We start from the raw sequence: 21594 nt of genomic DNA, 5'->3' as shown, positions 1-21594 counted from the left end.
CTATTGTCAGTGAACTTCTCTCTCTTATATTGGCTTCCTCTTTTTTTATGTTCAGAAGAATCAAAACATCCTGTTGATGGTTGATTGGTTCTTGATTTCAATATTCTGTCTTTGATTAACACCCATGCTCCCCCCCCCCCCCTCCGGTCCCAGGTGTTGTACCACCTGTTCGAGGAGTACTCAGGTCAGGGCGAAGTGACTGTCCTGGACGCCTTCCTGGGAATCCTTTCCTTCCTCGTGGTCGCACTGGGCGGCGTCCTAGTGGGAGCGATCTACGGGCTGCTGGCCGCCTTCACCTCCCGCTTCGCCTCCCACACACGTGTCATCGAGCCACTCTTTGTCTTCGTGTACAGCTACATGGCCTACCTGTCTGCCGAGATGTTCCACCTGTCTGGAATCATGGCGTAAGTTTGAGGGACTGGTTATATATAGATAGATAGAGAGAGAGAGAGAGAGAGAGAAATGGCCGGATCGAGCTATAATAGTGTGTTTTCATGCACGACTGTTATAGCTCGATCCGGCCATTTCATTAGACTACTGACTGTCCATGTCACAGTACACAGTCAGTGTGAAGAATCAATTTATGGAAGGAGATATGTCAGACTCCACTATGGTAGGTGTAAGTTATTGGACCTTCCTCTGCTTGACCTTGTTAGTTTAGGACGTTAGTTTATTTGAATCAGGGACAGTGTAGAAAAATAAACCTTCGTCCCAGAAGACAAGAGATGCTTTGTACCAGATTTAGCTACCGAAATAATTTCCATCTGTTGTCGCTGGACAGGTGATGGCAAGAGTCAAATACAAATCAACCAGTCATGCAGGCACACGAACACACACACACACACACACACACACACACACACACACACACACACACACACACACACACACACGCATTTCATAAGAGAGAAGAAAGACACAGACATGTACAGATATTATTTATGTACAAATTTCCCAAAGATGTAAAAGATTGTCCTGGTAACACATTTAATGGTGACGTAAAACCTTCTTTTTTTTTTGACGGCACGGCTGAAGGTGCAAAGTTTAGGCCTGTTGATTATTCAATTTTGAAAAGGCTTTAAGAGAAAATTCAGATAGTGCTGAAGTGGAGCCACGGTTGGCAAAACTGCAATCTCCGTTTAAGGCTCTGCTTATGTGACTAGACTGAAGTTTCTCAAAGTGTTAACAAGTTAGCTAAGTCACATGGTTTGATGTGTAGCTATGAAAACAAGTTGGCTCGAATGGGATGCACGTCGTCTTCACATCTTTCGTGCTTCATGTCTGCTCTGTGGAAAGTGTAAAATACTCGCCACCTGGTGTCACATCTTTTAATGTATAGTTCTTCCCTCAGTGATGAGATCTCATGGACTATGTCCAACCTTGACCCTTCAGTGAAGGTCTATTCCAGTCCTGACAGTAACTCAGTCCAGCATGGCTTAGAACCCTCTCTGGAACCAGAGGAACGATGAATTATTCCCATCTCAGCGCTCCGACATCCAGCCTGAATTTATTGGCGTCCCAACATCCTCCGAGGTGTCGTTTCTCATCGGCTCCTCCTCCAGTACATATCAATCCCTTTTCTCCGTGAGGCTGCGAAGGGTTATTGATTTTACAGACTGGAAATAATGAAGCGCTGAGTCTCCCCTCCGAGTCAGGGTTGAAGGTTTTTGAGCATCAGTGACAAAAGGCAACAGCTGCCGTCTTGTCCCCCAAATCAGAAACTACATTTGTCAGGCTTGATTTTCTATTTTACATGAATAGGAAAGCTTTCTGATTGGCTTAGCTGTCATCGTTCAGGACGCAGGTACACAGTGTATTTCATGCTTTGCACCACGCAGCATTCTGCTGCTTAATAAGCTCTGATCATACAGTATGAACTTAAACTTAAACTTCAACCTTCTCCTGAAATCCCTCATTTAATCACGTGATGCTTGACTGTTTTTTTCCATGTGCTGTCCTGTAAATGTCTGTTTGGGGTTTTCTGCTCTCGGTGTGAGTCAAATTCCTCTCGGAGCAACAAAGGTTTCATTCACTCTTTCATTCATTTGGAAATGTGGGAGGAACACGGACAGATGCATGTTTGGAAACAGAGCTGCAGCACTCAACACGTCTTCCACATGTGTAGATTCATCCTACTATGCTTTATTTCAGTCGCAGGTTTGTTTTGTTTTGAGCACGTGTGAGGTTTAAGAGAATAGAAGGGGAACGGGTTAAAACACAACTTCTGTTGACCCGCTGTCACAAATCCCGAGAACCTCCAGAAGTTCCACAAAAAGGTGCAGAGAAAACATTCAGATCGAACCTGAGAAAAATCAAAAGGTTTTTAAGATAAAATAATGTTAATGTCATAAACAGAGAAATTTGCAGTGTTTCAGCAGCAAAGCAGAAAAATCACACAATGCAAAAATTAAAATAGCTAAAAATCTGAAATATATGATTATAAATATATTACTATGTTACAAAATATGCATCAAAAAGAGTTAAAAAAAAAAAAAAAGATGTCATGCTTCGTTCTTAAGAATGCGTTTGCGTGTTCATCCCTTCTCCTTTCAGACTGATCGCATGTGGAGCGACGATGCGACCATACGTGGAGGCCAACATATCCCACAAATCCCACACCACCATCAAGTACTTCCTGAAAATGTGGAGCAGCGTCAGCGAGACGCTCATCTTCATATTTCTGGGCGTGGCGACGGTGGACGGTCCTCACGCCTGGAACTGGACCTTCGTCACCGTCACCGTCATCCTCTGTCTGGTGGCTCGCGTCATAGGTGAGCCTCCGCTGCACCTTTCCTCACGTTAGCTACTGCAAAAAAGAAAATGGTGCCACGCTGAGATGTGTAGCAGTGCTGCAAAAAAAAGAAGTGAAAGCCTGCGGCAGAGGAAGTGTGATTCATCAGTTAATTCATGCAAGATCTCTTTGACACTGTGCCAGTTTTATTGATAAATCTCTACAGGAGACAGTCACTTCATGTCACTTCTTCTATTGTGCTTATAATGTGACAAATTTAAAATATGCAGGCCTTCAATGCAAACCAGAAGGCAGCTCTTTCAAAGGAGAATCACGTCATAGCACACGTTGAAGTGAGTGTTAGATTAGCACGTAAAAGAACGTCCCTGACCTTGCTCTCAGAAGGGAACTGGGAACGCTGACAAGTGTTATTGTTGCAATCGTGTTTCATCACACGGCTGATGGCGTGAGAGGAACCTCCACAGACCGTCACAAGTCCTTCTTTAAGTGTGGTTGGAGTCAGATAGTGAAAATGAGAGGAGGCCGAGGTGTGTTCAGCCACGCCACGCTCAGATCTCGTCTTTATTTGAAACGTTTAGCCTCGGGAGGTCGTGGGGCTTTGAGTCAAAATGGTCACAGTGACTGTATTGTTGTTGTTGCAGTCAATGGTCTTCTAAATCTTGGCGGCGTTATGACATTATTTATAACAGATTAAGTTACTAAGTTACTTATCAGTAGACTTGTTGTCCATGTCATCATGTATTAACCAGGTGACTCAGGTTTGCATACAAATCAATATATGATACCATCGAATGCCAAAAACCAAACTGATGTCGCCAAATAGATATCCTGTCAGCACTTCCATACACTTATTCCACATGTAAGCAGTTTGAAAACATCAGACTGGAGATGCTTGCAGAGACGAGTAATGTTTAAAATCCGAAGATGTTGGTTCAGCGTAACAGCACTGTGTGTGTCTTACATTTAGACACCTTTAATCTGTCGAGCACGCCAAAACAAATTCCTGCCTTTCGTCTTCACTTGTTAGCATGCACTGCCATCTTTAAAAGGCCGAAGAGAAAGGAACTCGTGATACACACACACACTGAGAAAGTCCAGCAGGCTCACGTTCTCCCTGCTTCGTCCTTTTCCAGGTGTGATTGGTCTGACTTACGTGATCAACCAGTTCCGCATTGTCAAGCTGACGACAAAGGACCAGTTCATCATCGCCTACGGTGGCCTGCGAGGGGCCATCGCCTTCTCCCTCGGTTTCCTGCTCGACAAGGAACACTTTCCCATGAGAGAGATGTTCCTCACCGCCATCATCACCGTCATCTTCTTCACTGTCTTTGTTCAGGTGAGACGATCTGTGTCCTGTCCTCTGCTTTGAGATGTTAAATACAGGTTACTGAGCCTTAAAAACTAGAGCTAACGGTGACTAGCTGAAAGCGGACATACTGTATCTCCACCTATAGTAGAGTCTGACAGGGTCTCCCCACTCTTTGTACACTAGGACATGGACAGTAGTCAAAGTCCTAATCGAAGCTTGACTGAACTGTGCATTGAAACGTACTGACGATTATGAAACGTGACACAAACAAGAGACAGCACTAAACACAAACAGTGCGACTGACACTTCTTCTGATGGCCTGTCTCGGTCTACCTTCATGTAACTATTTATACTTAATCATGCAAACTGATGCCAGTATCAGATAAATGTGGGGGTCCTTTAAACTAAAAATGTCTTTCACTCTTTGAACATCACTTTGACATCAGCTGTGTCGGTTAGCTCTTTTTGGTTCGGTATATTGGCCTTGTTTGAATTTCCACAAACCATCGGCGGTTTAAATGTATTCATTTCAAAACACCTGCAAAAGTTTTATTATTATTAACGAATTATCTTCATTGATTTTCAAACAATCAAATAACACACATTAAACACCCCCCCCCCCCTCCAAAAAAAAAAAAAGAAATGAAAAGAATAAAAAAATAAAGTATTTCAAACAGACTTTCAGTTCCCGGCACATTTAGGCATGAAATTGCATTTGTCAAAGATGGTGGTTAATGTTGGCGGTCATGCAGAGGACTGAACAACAGACTGTTATATAATCCCTGCGTGGTCACATTTACTTGGTTTCTGTTGTTTTCTGAACAAACGACTCCAGCTGGGTCTTCAAACTGTCATTTCAGCTTCAACTCTAAAGTCCACTGACAGACGGACACTCAGGTGTGCTCGTTCACGCGTCAAATATCAAACTCACCATGTGGAACGACAACCCTTGGTTTATACAGAGACACAAACCTTCAGATCACAGGAGCAGAGCAGGAAGGTAATCTAAGGACAAACAGGCAGTCATTGTATTTTACGTGTTGCCAGATTTAAGAACTGCGTCTTGTCCGATTAACCCGTCTCCTAAATGAAGAAAGATTCTTAGGAGGGAGTTGGACCCAGAATGGATTCAGCTAAAATAGAAGCTTTTTTCTGCTCCGAGGCCAGATTAGAAACATGTTTAATTCATGCTGCTGCAGTCTGACGCTGAGACAGATAAAGACCAGCAAAGAGAGGAAGGATAGAGACCCCCCAGTCACGTCCAGTTTAGAGTGAAGAAACGTGAGAAACGTCAGTCATCTTCAAATGGTTCGTATCTGTTTGACTGTGTGATCATCTTGATTTACTGATGTCTGACAAGCAAAGACAGAGAATTTCTGGACCTGCTGGGAAGCATTTTACCTTGTTGAAGTTTGACCGGGGCGGCTGTGGCTTGTCGGTAGAGTCCGCTGCTCTCAAACAGAATGTCGTGGGTTCGATCCTCAGCTCCTGCAGAGACATGTCCAATGTGTTCTTGGACAAGACATTAAACCCTGAGTTTCTCCCGCTGCTTCATCAGAAGTGAATGAATGTGTATGAATGTCTTCTGATCTCAGTGCGTGGATGAGTAGTTGGAACATGCGGCGTCAAAGTGCTCTGAGTGGTCAGCACTCTGAGCTTACGAGCTCAGGTCCATTAACCCTTTGCTACCCGAGGACATAAGACATTTTCCTTTTAACTGCAGAGTCCCCGCTCTGGTTCCAGACGTCCTGAATGTCCAGTGAAGCCGGAAATGACAAAAACAATCTTCAGAAAGCCTCCATGTTTGTAGTTTTATGCTTGTTAGAGAATCACAGAGAGATTGTTCTGTGCTTGTGTCTATACAAGGTCTAAACGCAACAGGATGACTACACACAATGTGATGAAGCCCGCGCTCTGTTCAGACATGTTGGAAGTTCCTCGGATTAACCCGAAGTGGGAGAGACTCTAAACAAGCTACAGGTTTATGTTTGATTAATAAAGCCCTGCAGCGTCTGGCGGCCATGTTTTAGGAAGCTGTGATGAGACAGCAGGACTCCTCTGTCATTCACTTTGAGAGTATCACAGTCAAACAGATGACCTGTTTAATCTGTTTAAGAAGCAGAACGACATGCAACACACACACACACACACACACACACACACACACACACACACACACACACACACACACTACTGGTGATAATCCAACTGCAGCCAAACATCCGACTGATGATTGATTTTTACATTCCTGAAGGATGGTTCTGTATATTCTTAGACAGTGGAGGTCGGCCGTGTGATTATCTCTACAGTGGAGCATCTCCACCTGTCTCACTTTCCTAAACCAACACAGTTTGGCAGACGGCTGATCATCTTCAGTGTCGTCTGCCTCTTAAAGGAAGTATTGTTTTTTTTGCCACTGTGACTTTGCTAACTGTTGCTCAGCAGCCATGATGGATTCATGTTGGGTCTTTGTAGATAATAAAACAAAGAGTAAGGTCTTCAACATGCGCGTTTGTAGAGCTCAGGTGTCTTGAGATAACATTTATGATCAGTCGACGCTATACATGTTAAAGTGGAGTCAAGTTTGAGAGACGTTTGTTGTATTTTCTGAGAGAAAAGTCCAAACTGAAATTGTTCTGTTGTCAGACTGAAAGCTTTGAGTTGTTTTCTAATCAACAAGAGAAGAGCGTTTAGAAAGACTTACATTCATTCACACAAAAACAAACAATCATGAGAAAGGCAGGAAAAGCTTTCTGGGTTTCTTCTTTATAGAGACACAAACTGATCTCTTGCTTTAATTTAAAATACTGTCGCTCCCTGGATTTCCCTGAAGCTGGATTCAATCTTCCAAAAAAGAAAAAAAACGCTTCTTGAAAAATAGTCACACAGAAAAACACAGAGTTGTGCTGTCGTGTCTTCTTGACAGTGACACGCCTCTCTGGGATTTTCTGTCTCCAACAAGACTTCTCAGATTTGACTATATTTAGATCTCCTGACTTTGTGAGGTTGATGAGATATCATTTCCAGAAACTGTAACTGTGTGGTTTTGAAAGGCTGTGTGTGTTTGTTAATCAACCGTTACAAAATGTGCAATCTAGAGAAGTGTGGCACTGAGCCTATAGGTGCTTGACCTCAGCGGATATAACACAACAATGCGGCCCCATTTTGTCTTGAAATATTCTTGAATGATTTTAAAAACCAGGAGTGGAGCTGACAGTGTGTGTAAGGTTGCTGGTTTGGATCTGCTCTGCATCATTCTGGCACTAAGAAGCGTTTAAAAGCATTTCTGATGGAGCTCCTGATAGCCTACAGTAGCTTTTATGTGACGGGCTGAATGTACACAGGCTCGAACCCACACTCCCTCCTCCCAACTGTCCTGTCCAATAAAGGCAAAACAGTCCCTTAAAATATCTTCAAAACAAACATTTTCAATACATGATAATTTATTTAAAACCCCTCAAACAAATGTGCACGAGCCTTCTTCCTCCACCCTTGATAAATACCGAGAGCATATTTCTAGCTGGAGCTCAGGTCACGGGGTGTGAATTTTAATCCTGTTTGGTTCTTTGATCCGTCTTGCAGGGCATGACCATCAAACCGCTGGTCGAGCTGTTGGCAGTGAAGAAGAAGCAGGAGGCCAAACGCTCGATCAACGAGGAGATCCACACCCAGGTACGACCTGCAGCTTCCTTATCAGGAGCGTCTGTCTTTGTGGTTTCTGTTTCTCTTGACGTGGCTCCAGAGCATTACAGTACGCGGTCTGCTGACGAAATGTCCGAATAGTTTGACATGTTTTTGACCCCTTGCAATTACAGGTGAGAGATTGTGTGAGAAAGTCCAGCCACATGCGTCAACTTCCTCTTTCACTGAGCCGTGCTGTTTGTTTTCCCACACTGACGAACACAATCTACATTATTTAAATAAGATGTCTTAAAGTCCCTTCAGGTGTTGTGATCATCTAAAATGTGACATCTTCTTCCTGTAAAAAAAAAAAAAAGCTTTAACTGCTGCTGCCCCCTGCTGGCTGTGTGGTGGTACTGAAGTGTAAAGAGTGCTGCTCTTAAAGATTAAGACAGTAACTGAACAGTTTATTGCTCGATTTTTTTAACAGCAGTAAGTTTAACCATCGAGCTCTATATAACATGAAGACACTGCCCCCCTCCCACACACACACACACACACACACACACACACACACACACATGTGCACGCACACACATACAGAAACACTCGCTCACAGAAAAACATAGTGTCTTGCATCCACAGTTTATTTATACTCAAACACATCCATGTCTGACCACCACTGAGTTTTTAAGCTTTTAATACAGCTCAAGACACACACAGAAAGCTTACACGCACACACACACACACACACACACACACACACACACGTCTCCGGGGCTTCGCGATAATTCACCGGTGCTCCAGGCTGGTGGAAGAAACAGACTGTCCTATTGGCTTCTCCTCTGCAGTGGAACAGCGATGATAAGAGCCCAGGCAGGTTTATCTTTACAAGTAAAGAGTTCCCCTGTCGCTCTTCACATGAAGAAGCTGTTGAATGAATTCATGTGTTCTGTCAAGCTGCTGCTTCAAACCCACCTGTAACAAAAAGCTGCAGCTCCTTTGAATCCTGTGATGAGAACAACAATGACAGCACACCGACCTACTGCTGGGTCATTACATGTTACTCACAATAACAACAGTAAACACAGGTGATATTATATAACACTCATGTATAGATCAAATTCTTTTTATGTATTTGAGTTAATAAATCGTGTTGAAAATAGGAAGGTTTTCGATATTAGATCTCACCTCTCTTTGACGAAGAGAAGCAGCAACACGACATGAATGAACAAAGACACAAAGACAGCCTGGACTCCAAAGATTTCACTAAAGGTTCAAGAAAATTCCGGTTAACTAAAAGAAGTCTGCAGATTGTGACAAGAAAATCCAATTATTCATTTTTTTTTTAATTTTGTTATACCAGGAAAAGTCTTTAGTCGAGATTTAAAAGAGCGTCCTGACCAAAACGGGCAGCAGCAGACGTAAAACCCTCAACAATGACAAACATACATAAAGGAATCCAAAACATATAGGAAACATTTCATCAGAGTGTGACATCAGTCATCAATAACAAGCCGACAAAAAGAGTCAGATAACACATGTACACTCATTACGACATTATTACTTCAAATGAGAGTTCATCTTTTTATTTGATTGAATGATTACATGTTGAATAAGTATGAAATGGGAAGTAAGTTAAAAACGTATATACATGAGTCGTTGCCCCTTCATCGCCCACAGCAGCGCGTCAACAGGTCACTATTTAAATGAAAGCAGAGGTTCAGTCAGCTGTGTCTGATCACACATCACTTTAACAGCCTGACTCTCACAGCGTTAACACTGTGCACATCTTTTCACACTGCTGCTCCGTCTCTCTGTAACTCGCTCTCTTCTGACAAAGCACAAGTCAATTCCGTGGTTCTGCTTAATGACTCGTTACCATAGAAACGCTGGCCGTCAGAATGTCATCCGCAGGCTTACTCAGAGCAGCAGGGCGACCTGCGGCCCGAGGGAACGCCTCGTTTCTCTGCTCCTCTGAGCGGCTCTGCTGCCGCTGTTCATAATCAGCGTCCGCTCAGTCACCTGCTGCTGCTGCTGACGTCCATCTTAAAGCCCGTCATGATGATGTTTGCTGCCGGACAGCGAAAGGTGCGAGATGCGGCTGAGTCGTGCCTGTGAGAGTGGAGGTCCGTTAATCACAGTGAACGACACTGTAGGACAGAAACCACAGTGGAATAAAAGAGCGTGTTGAAAATAGGAAGGTGATAATATCTTGTAATTATGAGAAAGAGATACTTAATGATAATGGAGAAAAAAAAACAACTGGCTGAAACGGGCTTCCATAATACAGAACAGTGATATGATACCAAAATAAAAGCAAAATAGGAAGAGCAAAGTTCAGGCTAAAAACAAAGGCACTCAGCTGAGTCGTGAAAATGTACAAAGTGGCATCTTACAGTCTCCATCAGAGGCTCCACGTGTCACAGAGCCGCTGAGGTGCCTGAGGATTTACACCTTTATATGGATGTGCTTGAGTGTAGAAAATGTCATAAAAATTACATATGTAACTTTTTAAAAATATGACAATGATGCCACCTTGTCATAGTCTTCCTGTCTATGATTTCCATTTGCTCTGTTTTTATCATGATCATCGTCATCAGGAGGAAACAGAGGAGAGCATTAAAACATTGAAACAGTAAACAGTCTCTGATGACTGTGTGTCTGTTTGAAGTCCTTTGAAACACACCTTAATAGGCGGTGAGTTTGTCCCCAGAGACGTGACATGTTTATACCTCTCGAAGTCGTGTTCACGTTCGATGTAAACCCTCCACAGAGACGGCAGAGGGTCAGATTGAGAGTTTGAGTTTTCTCCCATATTAAGATCATTTTCTACCTTTCCCTCTCCCCAGTTCCTCGACCACCTTCTGACTGGAATCGAGGACATTTGTGGACACTATGGACACCACCACTGGAAGGACAAGTATGGATCTCACATGGAATTGTTGTTTTCAGTCTTTTCTGTCTCCTCACTTTAAGAACGCGTACAACATTTCACACACCTCTCTCTCTCTCATGTTGTCTCTCTTGTCCTGTGTTCTCTCTCTCTTTGCTCTCCTCCTCCTCCCAGACTGAACCGCTTCAACAAGAAGTACGTGAAGAAGTGCCTGATAGCGGGCGAACGCTCCAAGGAGCCACAGCTCATCGCTTTCTATCACAAGATGGAGATGAAGCAGGCCATCGAGCTGGTGGAGAGCGGAGGGGGAGTCAAGCTGCCTTCTGCTGTGCCTTCCACTGTTTCCATGCAGTGAGTATACTGAGCATGAACCCCCCCCCCCCCCCCCCCCCCCACACACACACACACACACACACACACTCTGTCTCATCTGACCCCACTCAGGGGCCCAATTCACAAAATGATTAGACTGTGCAAATGTCTGAAAAAAGTAATCGGCTCAATCAGAAAGTTCGGGCACCCCGCACCGCTCAGCAGAACGAACAGCATCACTGCCCTCCTGTGCGCTTTGTGCATAATCTAAATGAGCCATTATGGATTTATTTGGGCTACAATTGGTCTTTTTCTATGCAAATGAGTCTCTGCAAAAACAACAACAACAAAAAAAAACCTGCCTAATTCACACACACCAGCGCTGTGAGACTGAAGTTTGTCCTGCCTGGTGAGTCAGCAGAGGGACGTCACACTGACCCAAATGATCAGTGTCTGTTATCTTCACATTTGGACCTGATGTCAGTGCTTTTGTTATCAGGGGGGCCAAGTTAGTCTAAAACCTTCCGAGTGGATTCCTCTAACCTGCATTTAATAATCATGTTGAGCACATGGGGGCAGTAGAGACGAGCTTTAAACACGACTCCACGTGGTCCGACCTTTTCAGTTGATGTGGTAAACTCGTTAGCAGAGAAATCTTATTGTCACATTCAATGGAACATTCAGCGTCACATGAAGTTCTCGTCCCTCCCACCTGGTGGATATTCACAACAGCCATCTGAGGTGTTTTGGGGCAAATCAGAACTCACTACCTTGGTCTGTTTACAACGCTGTTTGGGGCTGTGATGGTTGTGTGCTAAGATCGTGTGTGTACGTGTGTGTGTGTGTACGTGTGTGTGTGTGTGTGTGCTGAGAGCGAGCATGGAGGACAGGTGACTCTGCAGCTCATTGTCCGGCCTTCCTCAGGTCTCAGTGGGCTGAACAAACGAAACACCTTTTTACAGGCTGTTTCGCACTCGACAGCCGCGGCGATGTCCTGGCTCTTAATGTCCATCAGCCTACACTGTTGCATTGTGGGGGCTGAGATGGGCCATGTGGTCAAGTAGGTAATACTACTCGACCACATGGGTCGGGCTTAGGGGCATAACGAGGATGAGGGAAGTCTTCACTTAATGTGCATCCTTACATTAAGACACAAGTACCTTGGGTTTAATCTCAGTTTGAAGATATACCGTGACGGCTTGGACTAATTCCTGACTTGAATCTCTTTTAGCACTGATCTTGTGTTGGAGCTGTGAGCTGAGTATTCCTTTAACGGCTCGGAGCTCGTCAACCTGTCAGGGGACAAGAAGTCTTTATTTATCATTTCCCTTGAAGAAGCTTTAAAAAAACGCTCAGACTTTGTTTTTATCTTCACCTCTGCAGTATCAGGAGGAAGGAGTCAGAGACGTATTCACATATAAAGCTTCAGTCAGTCTGAACGTTTACTGTCAGTTCATGAATCTTTGTTGATGAGACCTAACGACACTGTGATCATCAGTTGTCAGACTTAGTAAGTGAGTCTACTGCCTGAACAGGAGCGAGTTCAGACCTGATACCCTCCTCACACACAACACAGCTAACAAGCTCAGACAGGAGAGCTCAGGTCGCCTCTGATGTTTTCAGCTTTACTTCACCTCGTGTCAAAAGTGAAAACATTCTCCTGTCGATGAGACGTAACGTTGCCTGACAGCCCAAAACTGTCGGTGACTTGCTCTCAGTAATCCGACCCTGCGACACCAGGAGGGGGAGAAAAAAAAAAGAGAATTGATTTAAACTCTGACTCGTGCACTTCCAAACAAAACTCTTGACATGTGTTCGTGTGTCTGTAAGTTGCTCCCATCGCTCTGTGCTGCCACAGAAAAAAAAACACTGATTGTGCTGATCTGTCTTTCAGGAACATTCAGCCCAAGAAGCCTCCTCCCGCCAAGCCCGCAGAGAGAGCTCTGCCCCAGCTGCCGAAAGGCCGCGAGGAGGAGATCAGGAAGATCCTGAGGAGTAACCTCCAGAGGACACGACAGAGGGTAACGTCTGAGCTGCTCCACCCATTATTACATGTGTGCTTGTCGTTTTGAGTAAGCTGAGGATGTAAATCATGTATTACTGAGACCTTAAAGCACATCACTTCTCATATTGATTTCCAATTATATACAAGCTACTTCCTCTTGCCTATTAAAGCTCGGTGTATTGATCGTTCCAGAGTTAGAATCAAATCAGCAGCTCTGCTCGTATATATAAACTGTTCCTGCTTTGACTCTGGGGGCAAAAAAGAGAGGGGTTCCAATGTGCACGAGCAACAATGTCAATGTTGTGATGCTTGATTACGGAGGAAGTTGTACGCACATCATGGAGGTGCAGGCAACAGCAAACCGAGGAAGAAGAGAGGCCAGCACACTCGCTCAAATGCGACAATGATTTATACCACCTGAAGAAGACCTCTGGTCCAAACCTTGGGATTCATAGTCACTTTTTTTTTTTTTTCTGTGGCATTTGAGGCAGTGTGCAGGCCGATCTTCTTCCCATTCCATTGTGCACACATTTGTCTTCCTCTCTTCTTTTTCTCAGTGCCCCCTCCATGTTTTTAGAATAACAGAAACGCGCCGAGTCTTTGTCTCGTTTTCAGACGCTCCAGCTCATAATGCTCGTAACATTTTTCTCGTCCCTCTCAGCTGCGCTCCTACAACAGACACACTCTGGTGGTCGATCCGTATGAGGACGGCTTCGGCGACTTCATCCTCAAGAAGCAGAAGATGATCGAGCTGGAGAAGAAGGTAAAATAATCCTCACCTTCACAGCCAGCGCGAGTCTGATGTGATGTGCTGTCGGATATCATCGAACACCCGACCCCGCCGTGATCGAACAAAAACATGTTTTAAAGATCAGTCAGCACTGAATGGGACATTTTGTAACGGCGTAGCAAATGTGCCTGGCCGACTGTTATGCAATCTGTTAAATTACAAAGTAGAAGTTCTATTGAAGGCAGCAGTCTGTGATAGATGGGTGAAACGCTACGACAGACGCAGAGCAGCTCTGCTCTTTTCCTCGCGGCAGCAGTGAAATGATTCAGCCAGGATTATGATTTGTGTCCTAATTAGAGTCCACCTTCGCTCTCTGAGATTCATTTTCTCGACACAAATGGGAGCTGATTCATTTCGTGACGCTCAACTGGTCCTGCAGCATCACAAACTTCCATTTCATCAGTCCTGTAATTACCTCATGAAAATAGGCCGTGCTGAATGTGCTGAAGGCCGCCGGAGGATTTCTGCAGAGCAACTCAAAACTTTCGAGGAGTTTCTCTGAATTACTGATTTCGGCTCTGTTTCCACCTGGCGTTTTTTTTTTCTTGGCAGTAAATCTCTGGCTGCACGCTGCACGTCCGTTCTGTCTCTATGGCAACAGCACGGCTGTCGACACGGCTCCATTACTTTTTACTGCATGGTTTATATTTGAGACAGTTTCTTTTTTTTTTACTGATCAGACACGGAGCAGAGAGGATGCGGGTACAATAAGATATCTGTCGTTAGCACGAATACAGGGAATATCCTGCATCTGGAAAAGAGCACCGGTGACATCAGCAGCGCCTTTTTGAAAAGTTGAACGATTTTCAACATGGCCGCACAAAAAAAGACGGATCTCTCGGAAGAAAAGACGCTGGGGTGCTGCACTTTGTCTCCTGCTGTGAACGCGCTTCACTCATTAGAAACAACAGAACAAAAAACCTCCTGTGGACACGGGGCCCTTTAAGACTTTGAATGCAGTATTTTGGCTGCAACGAGGATCTTCTTGCTTTTTTTTTTGGACCTTGTTTTTCATGTATACATTTGGATTGAAGGTTTTGTGAGTAAGAACATAGAACTGTTGCATTTTGTTTTCATGTCAACAACATTGAAAGCATTTTGTTTTCATGTCAACAACATTGAAAGCATCCCTGTGTGTTCCCAGATCAAAACCATGAACAACTACCTGACGGTTCCCGCTGCTCCACCAGACTCCCCCACCATGTGCAGAGCCAGACTGGCCTCCGGTAAGCACGCCCTTCTTATCAAACACTCCATACTTAAGCACCATTGAAGTCACCCCGTCACTAAATGGGGTCAGACATCAACACTGTCCAGATCTTTCATCCACTTTTTCACACATGCAGCAACAGATATTTCCCCCCCCTCTTGATGGAAATATGTCTGCACGTGCCGGCTGGCATGTAAACCAGTGTGTGGTTTTTATTTTAGGCAAAGATTCTGATTTCAAACCTGCTCAGCAGCAGAAAGGGAGCAAAATCAGTCCAGGTATGTCGTGAGTGTAGAGGAGCTTTCCTGTTGTGAGGGTGTGATAACCCAGCAGAGCCTAACATGCATGCACCAATCATGTTGCTTGTTAACATTCATTAACTGCTCATCATTAATGAGGGGAACTCATGACATGATTGCACAGACACAGCCCGATGATTTATTCCTTCTGTTTTTACCGCGTTGAGCATGATTTATACGTTGACTTTTCCGCTTGTTTTTGCAGGTTGGAAAGTTCTTATTACAGCATGAGTTGCATTGTAAAGCATTGTGACGTACTTTGTATTATTTTTCTTGTGAAATATTTGTAAATGTCTTGAAGCCTCCCGTGGTCCAGTTTGTTCAGTGGTTGTAAATAGCTAGCTGTATCCCTTTTTAAATGTGTTGACTGCATTCTTGTTCATCTTCCGTTTTTGCACGCCGTTGGAACTGTCGAGCGATCTTACCTTTTTAAAGCTAACAGCCTGATATTGCAACCCTGTTCTGTCTGTAGACCCCCAAGCGTACAGGGGGAAGCCTGACTCAGACAGCGTGCCCACCATCCACGTAGACCTGGCCTCCCCTCAGTCTCCAGACTCGGTCAACATGATGGATGAGTTCAGACGGGCCGGCCAGCAGCAGCAGCAGCAGCAGCAGGAAGAGGACCGGGGCCTGATGATGAAGCCTTCCTCAGGGCAGAGTGGACCTAAAAAGCCCGGCGAGGCAGACTCAGACAGAGACCCGCAGAAGCTGATGAGGTGCCTGAGCGATCCGGGCCCGAGCGCAGACGAGGACGAGGACGAGCCCTTCCTGCCTTGAGTCACAGGCCGGAGATGGAGGGTCAGACTGAACGCATGCCCGCCTCCACTAGTTAGAGGAGCTGCTTCACTGCGCTGCTCTACATAATCTCTGTGGTTCAGAAACCAAACAAGCCAAAACTGCTAATGCTGTACAAACCAGGGAGAGAGAGAGAGAGAAAAGAGGGGAAAGAAATAAAAAGGGCCATTACTTTATTATTTCAAAGCTCTTTATTTTTTCAGACAGGAGTGACACAGCAGCTGCTGCTGTCTGAGAGACGGCGTGATAGTCTGAGACATTCAGGAGAGAACTATGCATTACCAAAGGTTTGGACTGTTGTGTCAGATAATGTCTTTGTTTAGTTTTCAGATTGTTTTTGTTTTTTTTTCCTTTTTCAACGATGGCAGAGTTGATGGGTTTGTTGTTATCCTTTTTTTTTATTTTTTTCAAATCTGTCTTCACAGCCACATCTTTGCACTTATACTGGACCTACTGTCCTGCTTACGATCACCAAATCAAACTGATTTCAATCCCTTTGTCACCTTCAGACACAGCACTGAATGTTCAGGTGTTTGTCAAATATCCCACCAGATTCATTCTGTCACTTTAACATGCTGGATGTTCAAACTTTTAGAGTGTAGCTACTTTTAAATATTTGGCCTTATTGTATGTCCAGTTTTTTTTTTTTGTTCACTTGGTGCATTTTTGTTTTATTTTTTTTAGAAAACGACGTGGCTTTAAGTTCAGGGGTTCATCATATTGCAGTCAGAGTTAGTTGCAGTGTTAATGAGCGGTGGGTAAAACTGTGTTTAGTCTCTGAGTGAAAGAAGCACGCTGATCACAGAGCTGCAGCTTCGCTCCGTGCAGGGACTTGAGGCGAGTGTTCCGGTGGATGAGGAGACTGACAGAGAGATGCAGCACAGATGTCCGGATGTCAGGGATAATGCTCGAGTCTTCTGTTAGCAAACACACCTTCCTGTGTTGATGCTTCATGTTTTACCTCAACTTTAGAAGTCCCTTTAAAACTCACTCAAGCGGAGTTTGAGTTGTTTTGAAGGAGAGCCCGTCTCACCGTCGACCCTCGCACAGCTCGCTTGAATCCATCACATCGATGAAACCAACAGGAACTGTCTCTGACGGGCTCATTTCCATATTTTAACTTTCCTTAACAGCCTTCTGTTCTTCACAGTCCAGCTCACGAGCGACACACAGTGAAGGTTAGATGGTACACTCATGGCATATCATGACAATAAAAAAAGCATATATAATTTTAAAAATATATATTCTATGCAGAACAGATATGTAACATATGTACAGTAATGATATTATGCTATATTTATGAGCACCCTTTAAAACAGAAGTCTTATAATCTTGTCACCATGCGACACATTGACTCAAACCTCTGCAGAAGTCGAAGCTTAAATCAACACGGGGCGTTTAAACTAACTCTCACAGGAGTAATGTTTTGTTTTTTTTCTTCATATCTGAGCGACTCTGTGAATCCCCTGCAGGAAGGAGGACGTAGCTTAGGGTGTTCTCCTTCACTGTACCGTATAACGCACAGTGTGTATATCCCGTGTAAATTCCACTGCACGTTTTATAGTCAGCTGCTCAGAGGATAGCGAAACAATCACAGATTAAATCGTTGTGATCAACTTGCAGAATGAAACAAAACAAAAATCGGCTTTGTTTGGTTTTCAGATAAGAAAAAAGTGCCACAGCCTGTGATCATAAACCCACAAGTATTCTTATCAAACGTATGAATCGTATCTCCATGCAGGCCAAAGAACGAAATATAAACACGGGCTTCTTTTCTTGGGGGGGGGGTTTCAAAACACAGGACATCTGTTGTGTCGGCTTTGTTTCACTGCTCGAGCACTCTCTCCAAAGAGGGACCATTCTGATCCTCTTACATCTACAAAGCTCACGATACAACCAAGACAAACATCAAATCAGCCTCAAAAGACTCCTTCACTTTCCTTCCCACTTTCTCCTTAAAGCGTCTCTGATTGTAAGTGACTTGCTGCGACTACTGTAGCAAGCGAAAAGAGTTGGAGTCTAATCACACGATCGCTCGTGCAAACTTGCACGGCTGCCGAGTGCGTTTTCTTCTCTCTTTGCTCCTGACACTTTTCCTGCTTCTGAAATTTAAAAGATTTTATTGCATCGCAGAAAGCTGGGAGGGTCAGACATTCGTGCATATCATTTCCCTGTCTCCACCAAACTGCATGTGGGACACAGTGTCAGAGCGGAAAGTGTCAACAAGTCCAGGTTCAAAGAGAGAAGGCTTGTTTCAAAACCAAATGGCATGCAGCACTTTACCCGATCCGAAAAAGAAAAAGACCTTTTTTATCACTGCTTCAGAGATATTTACAAGCTGCGTTGAATTTATGATTTTCTAAAATCCACTATAAATTGCACCTACAGTACAAACGCCTGGGGAAAGGTTTTCATTGGTGCTCAGTGAATTGGCTTCCATTTAACTGCAGTGTGTTTGTTTTTTCCCTTTGCTGCTCTGCAAAGACCTGCCAGTACATTTAAGGAAGGTTGCAGGTTGAATTAGCATTTTCCCTAAAACCCTTCGACTCGCATGTAACTGTGTGAAAGTAGAGCAGCGTGACGCGAGAGAGGAAATGATCCATACTCTGCACCGCTGTTGTATTTTAACACCTTTTAACATGACATCAACATACATTAGTGGATGTGATGAGTGGAGGGAGTCCATAAACTATTTGAACGAAAACGACCACGTCACCACACCTGTTAATCCAAAGACTTTGATTTCTGTAAGAAAAAGAAAGAACACTATTTTCATACTTGTTCTCGTCATACCAAACACATCTTCAGTCAAACATTGTCTCCGCTCTGTGAGAGAAATGTTTGGCGCAGAGAAGCCTAACCTGAAGCCATACAGCCTACAGAAGAACCTTTCATTGTGCGCATAGATTATCATGTCGTCTGCATACATGCGATTATTTGCCTTTACTTTGAAATTGCTTGTGTCTTAAAATGTTCGCACTTGAAGAGCAGATTTGTTTGAAGTCACTGCTGATGTTTTCATTGAATGTGTTGGACTCAAAATGTCTCACCAGCATCAACTGCAGCTTCAACGTTCATCTTTGCTTTGTTTTCGGCTTTACACACTTGTGCTTTAGTTGTTGAACTACACTATTTTAATTTATTGTAGTGTTTTTCTTTACAGGGACGTCTAAGTCCTTCCTTTATTATCAAGTGCTTTATGTGCATCAATGGTTCACACTTTATGTGCTTTACAGAAGTTTGAAGGCTTCACTGCTGTTGTTTTTTAAATCATCTCGTTTACTTTCAACTGCACACGGCGGCATCTCACTTGAATGTTAAAGTGTGGGAAACGGAGGCTGAATGACTATAATCTGAACAGTTTATGAGCTTTATTCTCAAACTCAGCACTCCTCAAGTCAGACTGATCTCTTTGGGAAAAGTTAAATGAAAGCATCAGTTGCAGTACGCCACGCATACAGACGCATCTCTTTATTTAAAGGGACAAACGGGTGTTTTTGCATGTTTTAGAGTTTATACTTGCTTGTCAGTCGAAAAAACATTTCACATTTTTTTAGAGGTTTAAAAATCAGAATTGAGGTCCCCTTGTGTACATAGTTTTGTTTCTTTGTTTTCATGTATTTTAAATTAAAATGAAATACTCTAATTTAAGTGGAAAGATTTGGTAAAGGGTCTGTACAGAAAGGTGTTTTTAAGTTAAGCTGAAGATAATGTCAGGTTTTATTAATCGTATTTTAACAGACTAAATAGAGGTCTTAGTAAAGGGGACATTTGGCGTTACTCTCCCTAACCTTCAGCTTCAGAATTAAAACGCACAAAAGGAGGATTTTGTGCTTCAAAGACAGCAACGTACTGATGATACTGTGCTGCTAAATCCTCACATTGTGTATGAAATAATGGAATAAACACACATGTTCCTCCAACATTTTCACTGAAATTAACTCAAAGGCCAATGTGAGGAGTTTTTATCTGGATATGAAACAGACTCAAATGTATATTGATGTCTCTGTATGACCTACAAAAGCAAACAAGACCTTCACAAACTACATTGACCATTTTTGTATTGTAATATCTCCTGCCTATATAAACGCTGCCGGATGTCTGACAGGGTGATTTACAGCTAAATCAAGAAACAGCATGCTTTCACACATAGTTAGAATCATTTTGTATTTCACTATTAAAAGAAAGTGAAAAACTCCTCAGGCTTCACAGGACAAGTCAGGAAAGAGATGAGATGTATTACTTTGTCCACAGGGGGAGCCAAAATGAACACAAACTCAGTTTGTCTTTTTGAAGTATTAAGAAGAAAAACCACAAAGTTCAGTTTGAGCTGTCGGAACAATTACCAAAAAAAAACCAAGAACTGTTTCAATGTACATTTGGACATATTGTTTTAAAATTACCAATAAATTTAAACCTACAACATCATGAAAGATTTCAACTAAAACGATTGGGAAAAAAAACACTGAAACACCGTTTGACACAGAATGATTTGGTACTATGGTTTGAACTAAAATGTGCAAAAACATTGCTATGTTCCTTTAAATACTTTACCAGCAGAGAGGTGCAACGCCAACGGTCACATTGTTAACCACACTGTAAAATCACACAGGTGGTAGCTACAGTGTGACACACACACATCATCACCATTATGACCTCATGTTGTCATCATTCCACCACCAAAAAAGTTGCTCCCGTCATTATTCTCGGTTAGCCTGATCCACATTGTCCTGTCCGTCGTCATTTTCACCACAGTGAGCACTTTAACAAAGCTGTACCTTTATCTCTTCACACCCACGTCGGACAGCAATAAGTGGCTTTAATGCAGTGTGCATCAGGTAACACCTCACAGAGAAGAGGAATGTACTTTATGACGGGCCTTATTAACTGAGAAGGGTTGAGGTGTTTTTACCTTCAGTGAATGCTACGACAAGATGGAAAGTTTAATTCTATTTTTCTTCATGTTTTTTGTTTCATGTGTTTGTTGAATTTATGTGTCAGTCAATTGTTTGCAAATTTCAACTTTGCAATCATTTAGATTTTTATTTTATATACACATAAATGGGAATATATTAGATATTTTAAAAAAACAAACATGTATTAGAAATGTACTATCTGTATAAATCAGAACCTGGAAGATAACAAGTGTGCACTTTGTCCCTGTTTAATAACCTTTAGATTTCAGCATTCCACTCCTGTAACGGTGACCAGAGAACAACTAGAGGTGAAACATGTCAGATATTCCAGATTAAAGTTTTACTTTATAGCTATGCTGTGTCTGTGTCAGGTTCTTATGAAGATGAAGAAACGTATCTTTTAAAAGTACCCCCCCCAAAAAACAAACAAACAAACAAATAAACAAAAAACTACTCATATTAATATTGCAATGCATTGTGGGATCAAGACAGTTGCAACTCCTCCACCAAAGTGAACCCTGGGGACCATGTTTGAAAGGCAGTTGGGATTCGCGTGAGGTCCCTAACCTGTCAACTGTATCATCTAAATAAGTGCAAAAGAAATGGTTCTTGATGAGTGATGAAAGACCACATCATGAGATTTTTCGGTGAAAAGATCAGCAGGGGATCAAAGTTACTGCTTTGGCCAC

At 43.1% G+C, this 21594-nt stretch overlaps 1 protein-coding gene across 2 annotated transcripts in view; it reads left to right on the top strand.

Moving 5' to 3' along the window:
- Window positions 1-21259, top strand: part of slc9a1a (solute carrier family 9 member A1a) — a 35741-nt gene extending 14482 nt beyond the window's left edge. The window contains exons 3-13 of one of the 2 annotated variants that reach the window (XM_079344844.1): window positions 154-404; window positions 2554-2771; window positions 3886-4088; window positions 7644-7733; window positions 10535-10605; window positions 10753-10929; window positions 12785-12911; window positions 13557-13658; window positions 14830-14911; window positions 15117-15173; window positions 15667-21259. In XM_079344844.1, coding sequence (XP_079200970.1) covers window positions 154-404; window positions 2554-2771; window positions 3886-4088; window positions 7644-7733; window positions 10535-10605; window positions 10753-10929; window positions 12785-12911; window positions 13557-13658; window positions 14830-14911; window positions 15117-15173; window positions 15667-15971 — 1683 coding nt within the window. In that variant the 3' untranslated portion in view covers window positions 15972-21259. The remainder of the gene's footprint in view (window positions 1-153; window positions 405-2553; window positions 2772-3885; window positions 4089-7643; window positions 7734-10534; window positions 10606-10752; window positions 10930-12784; window positions 12912-13556; window positions 13659-14829; window positions 14912-15116; window positions 15174-15666) is intronic. The other variant, XM_079344845.1, reaches the window with a different exon arrangement.
- Window positions 21260-21594: the final 335 nt, after the last annotated feature.

Source organism: Symphodus melops (assembly GCF_947650265.1).
Source record: "Symphodus melops genome assembly, chromosome: 5".
NCBI lineage: Eukaryota > Metazoa > Chordata > Actinopteri > Labriformes > Labridae > Symphodus > Symphodus melops.
This window is presented reverse-complemented; position numbering and strand designations above follow the sequence as displayed.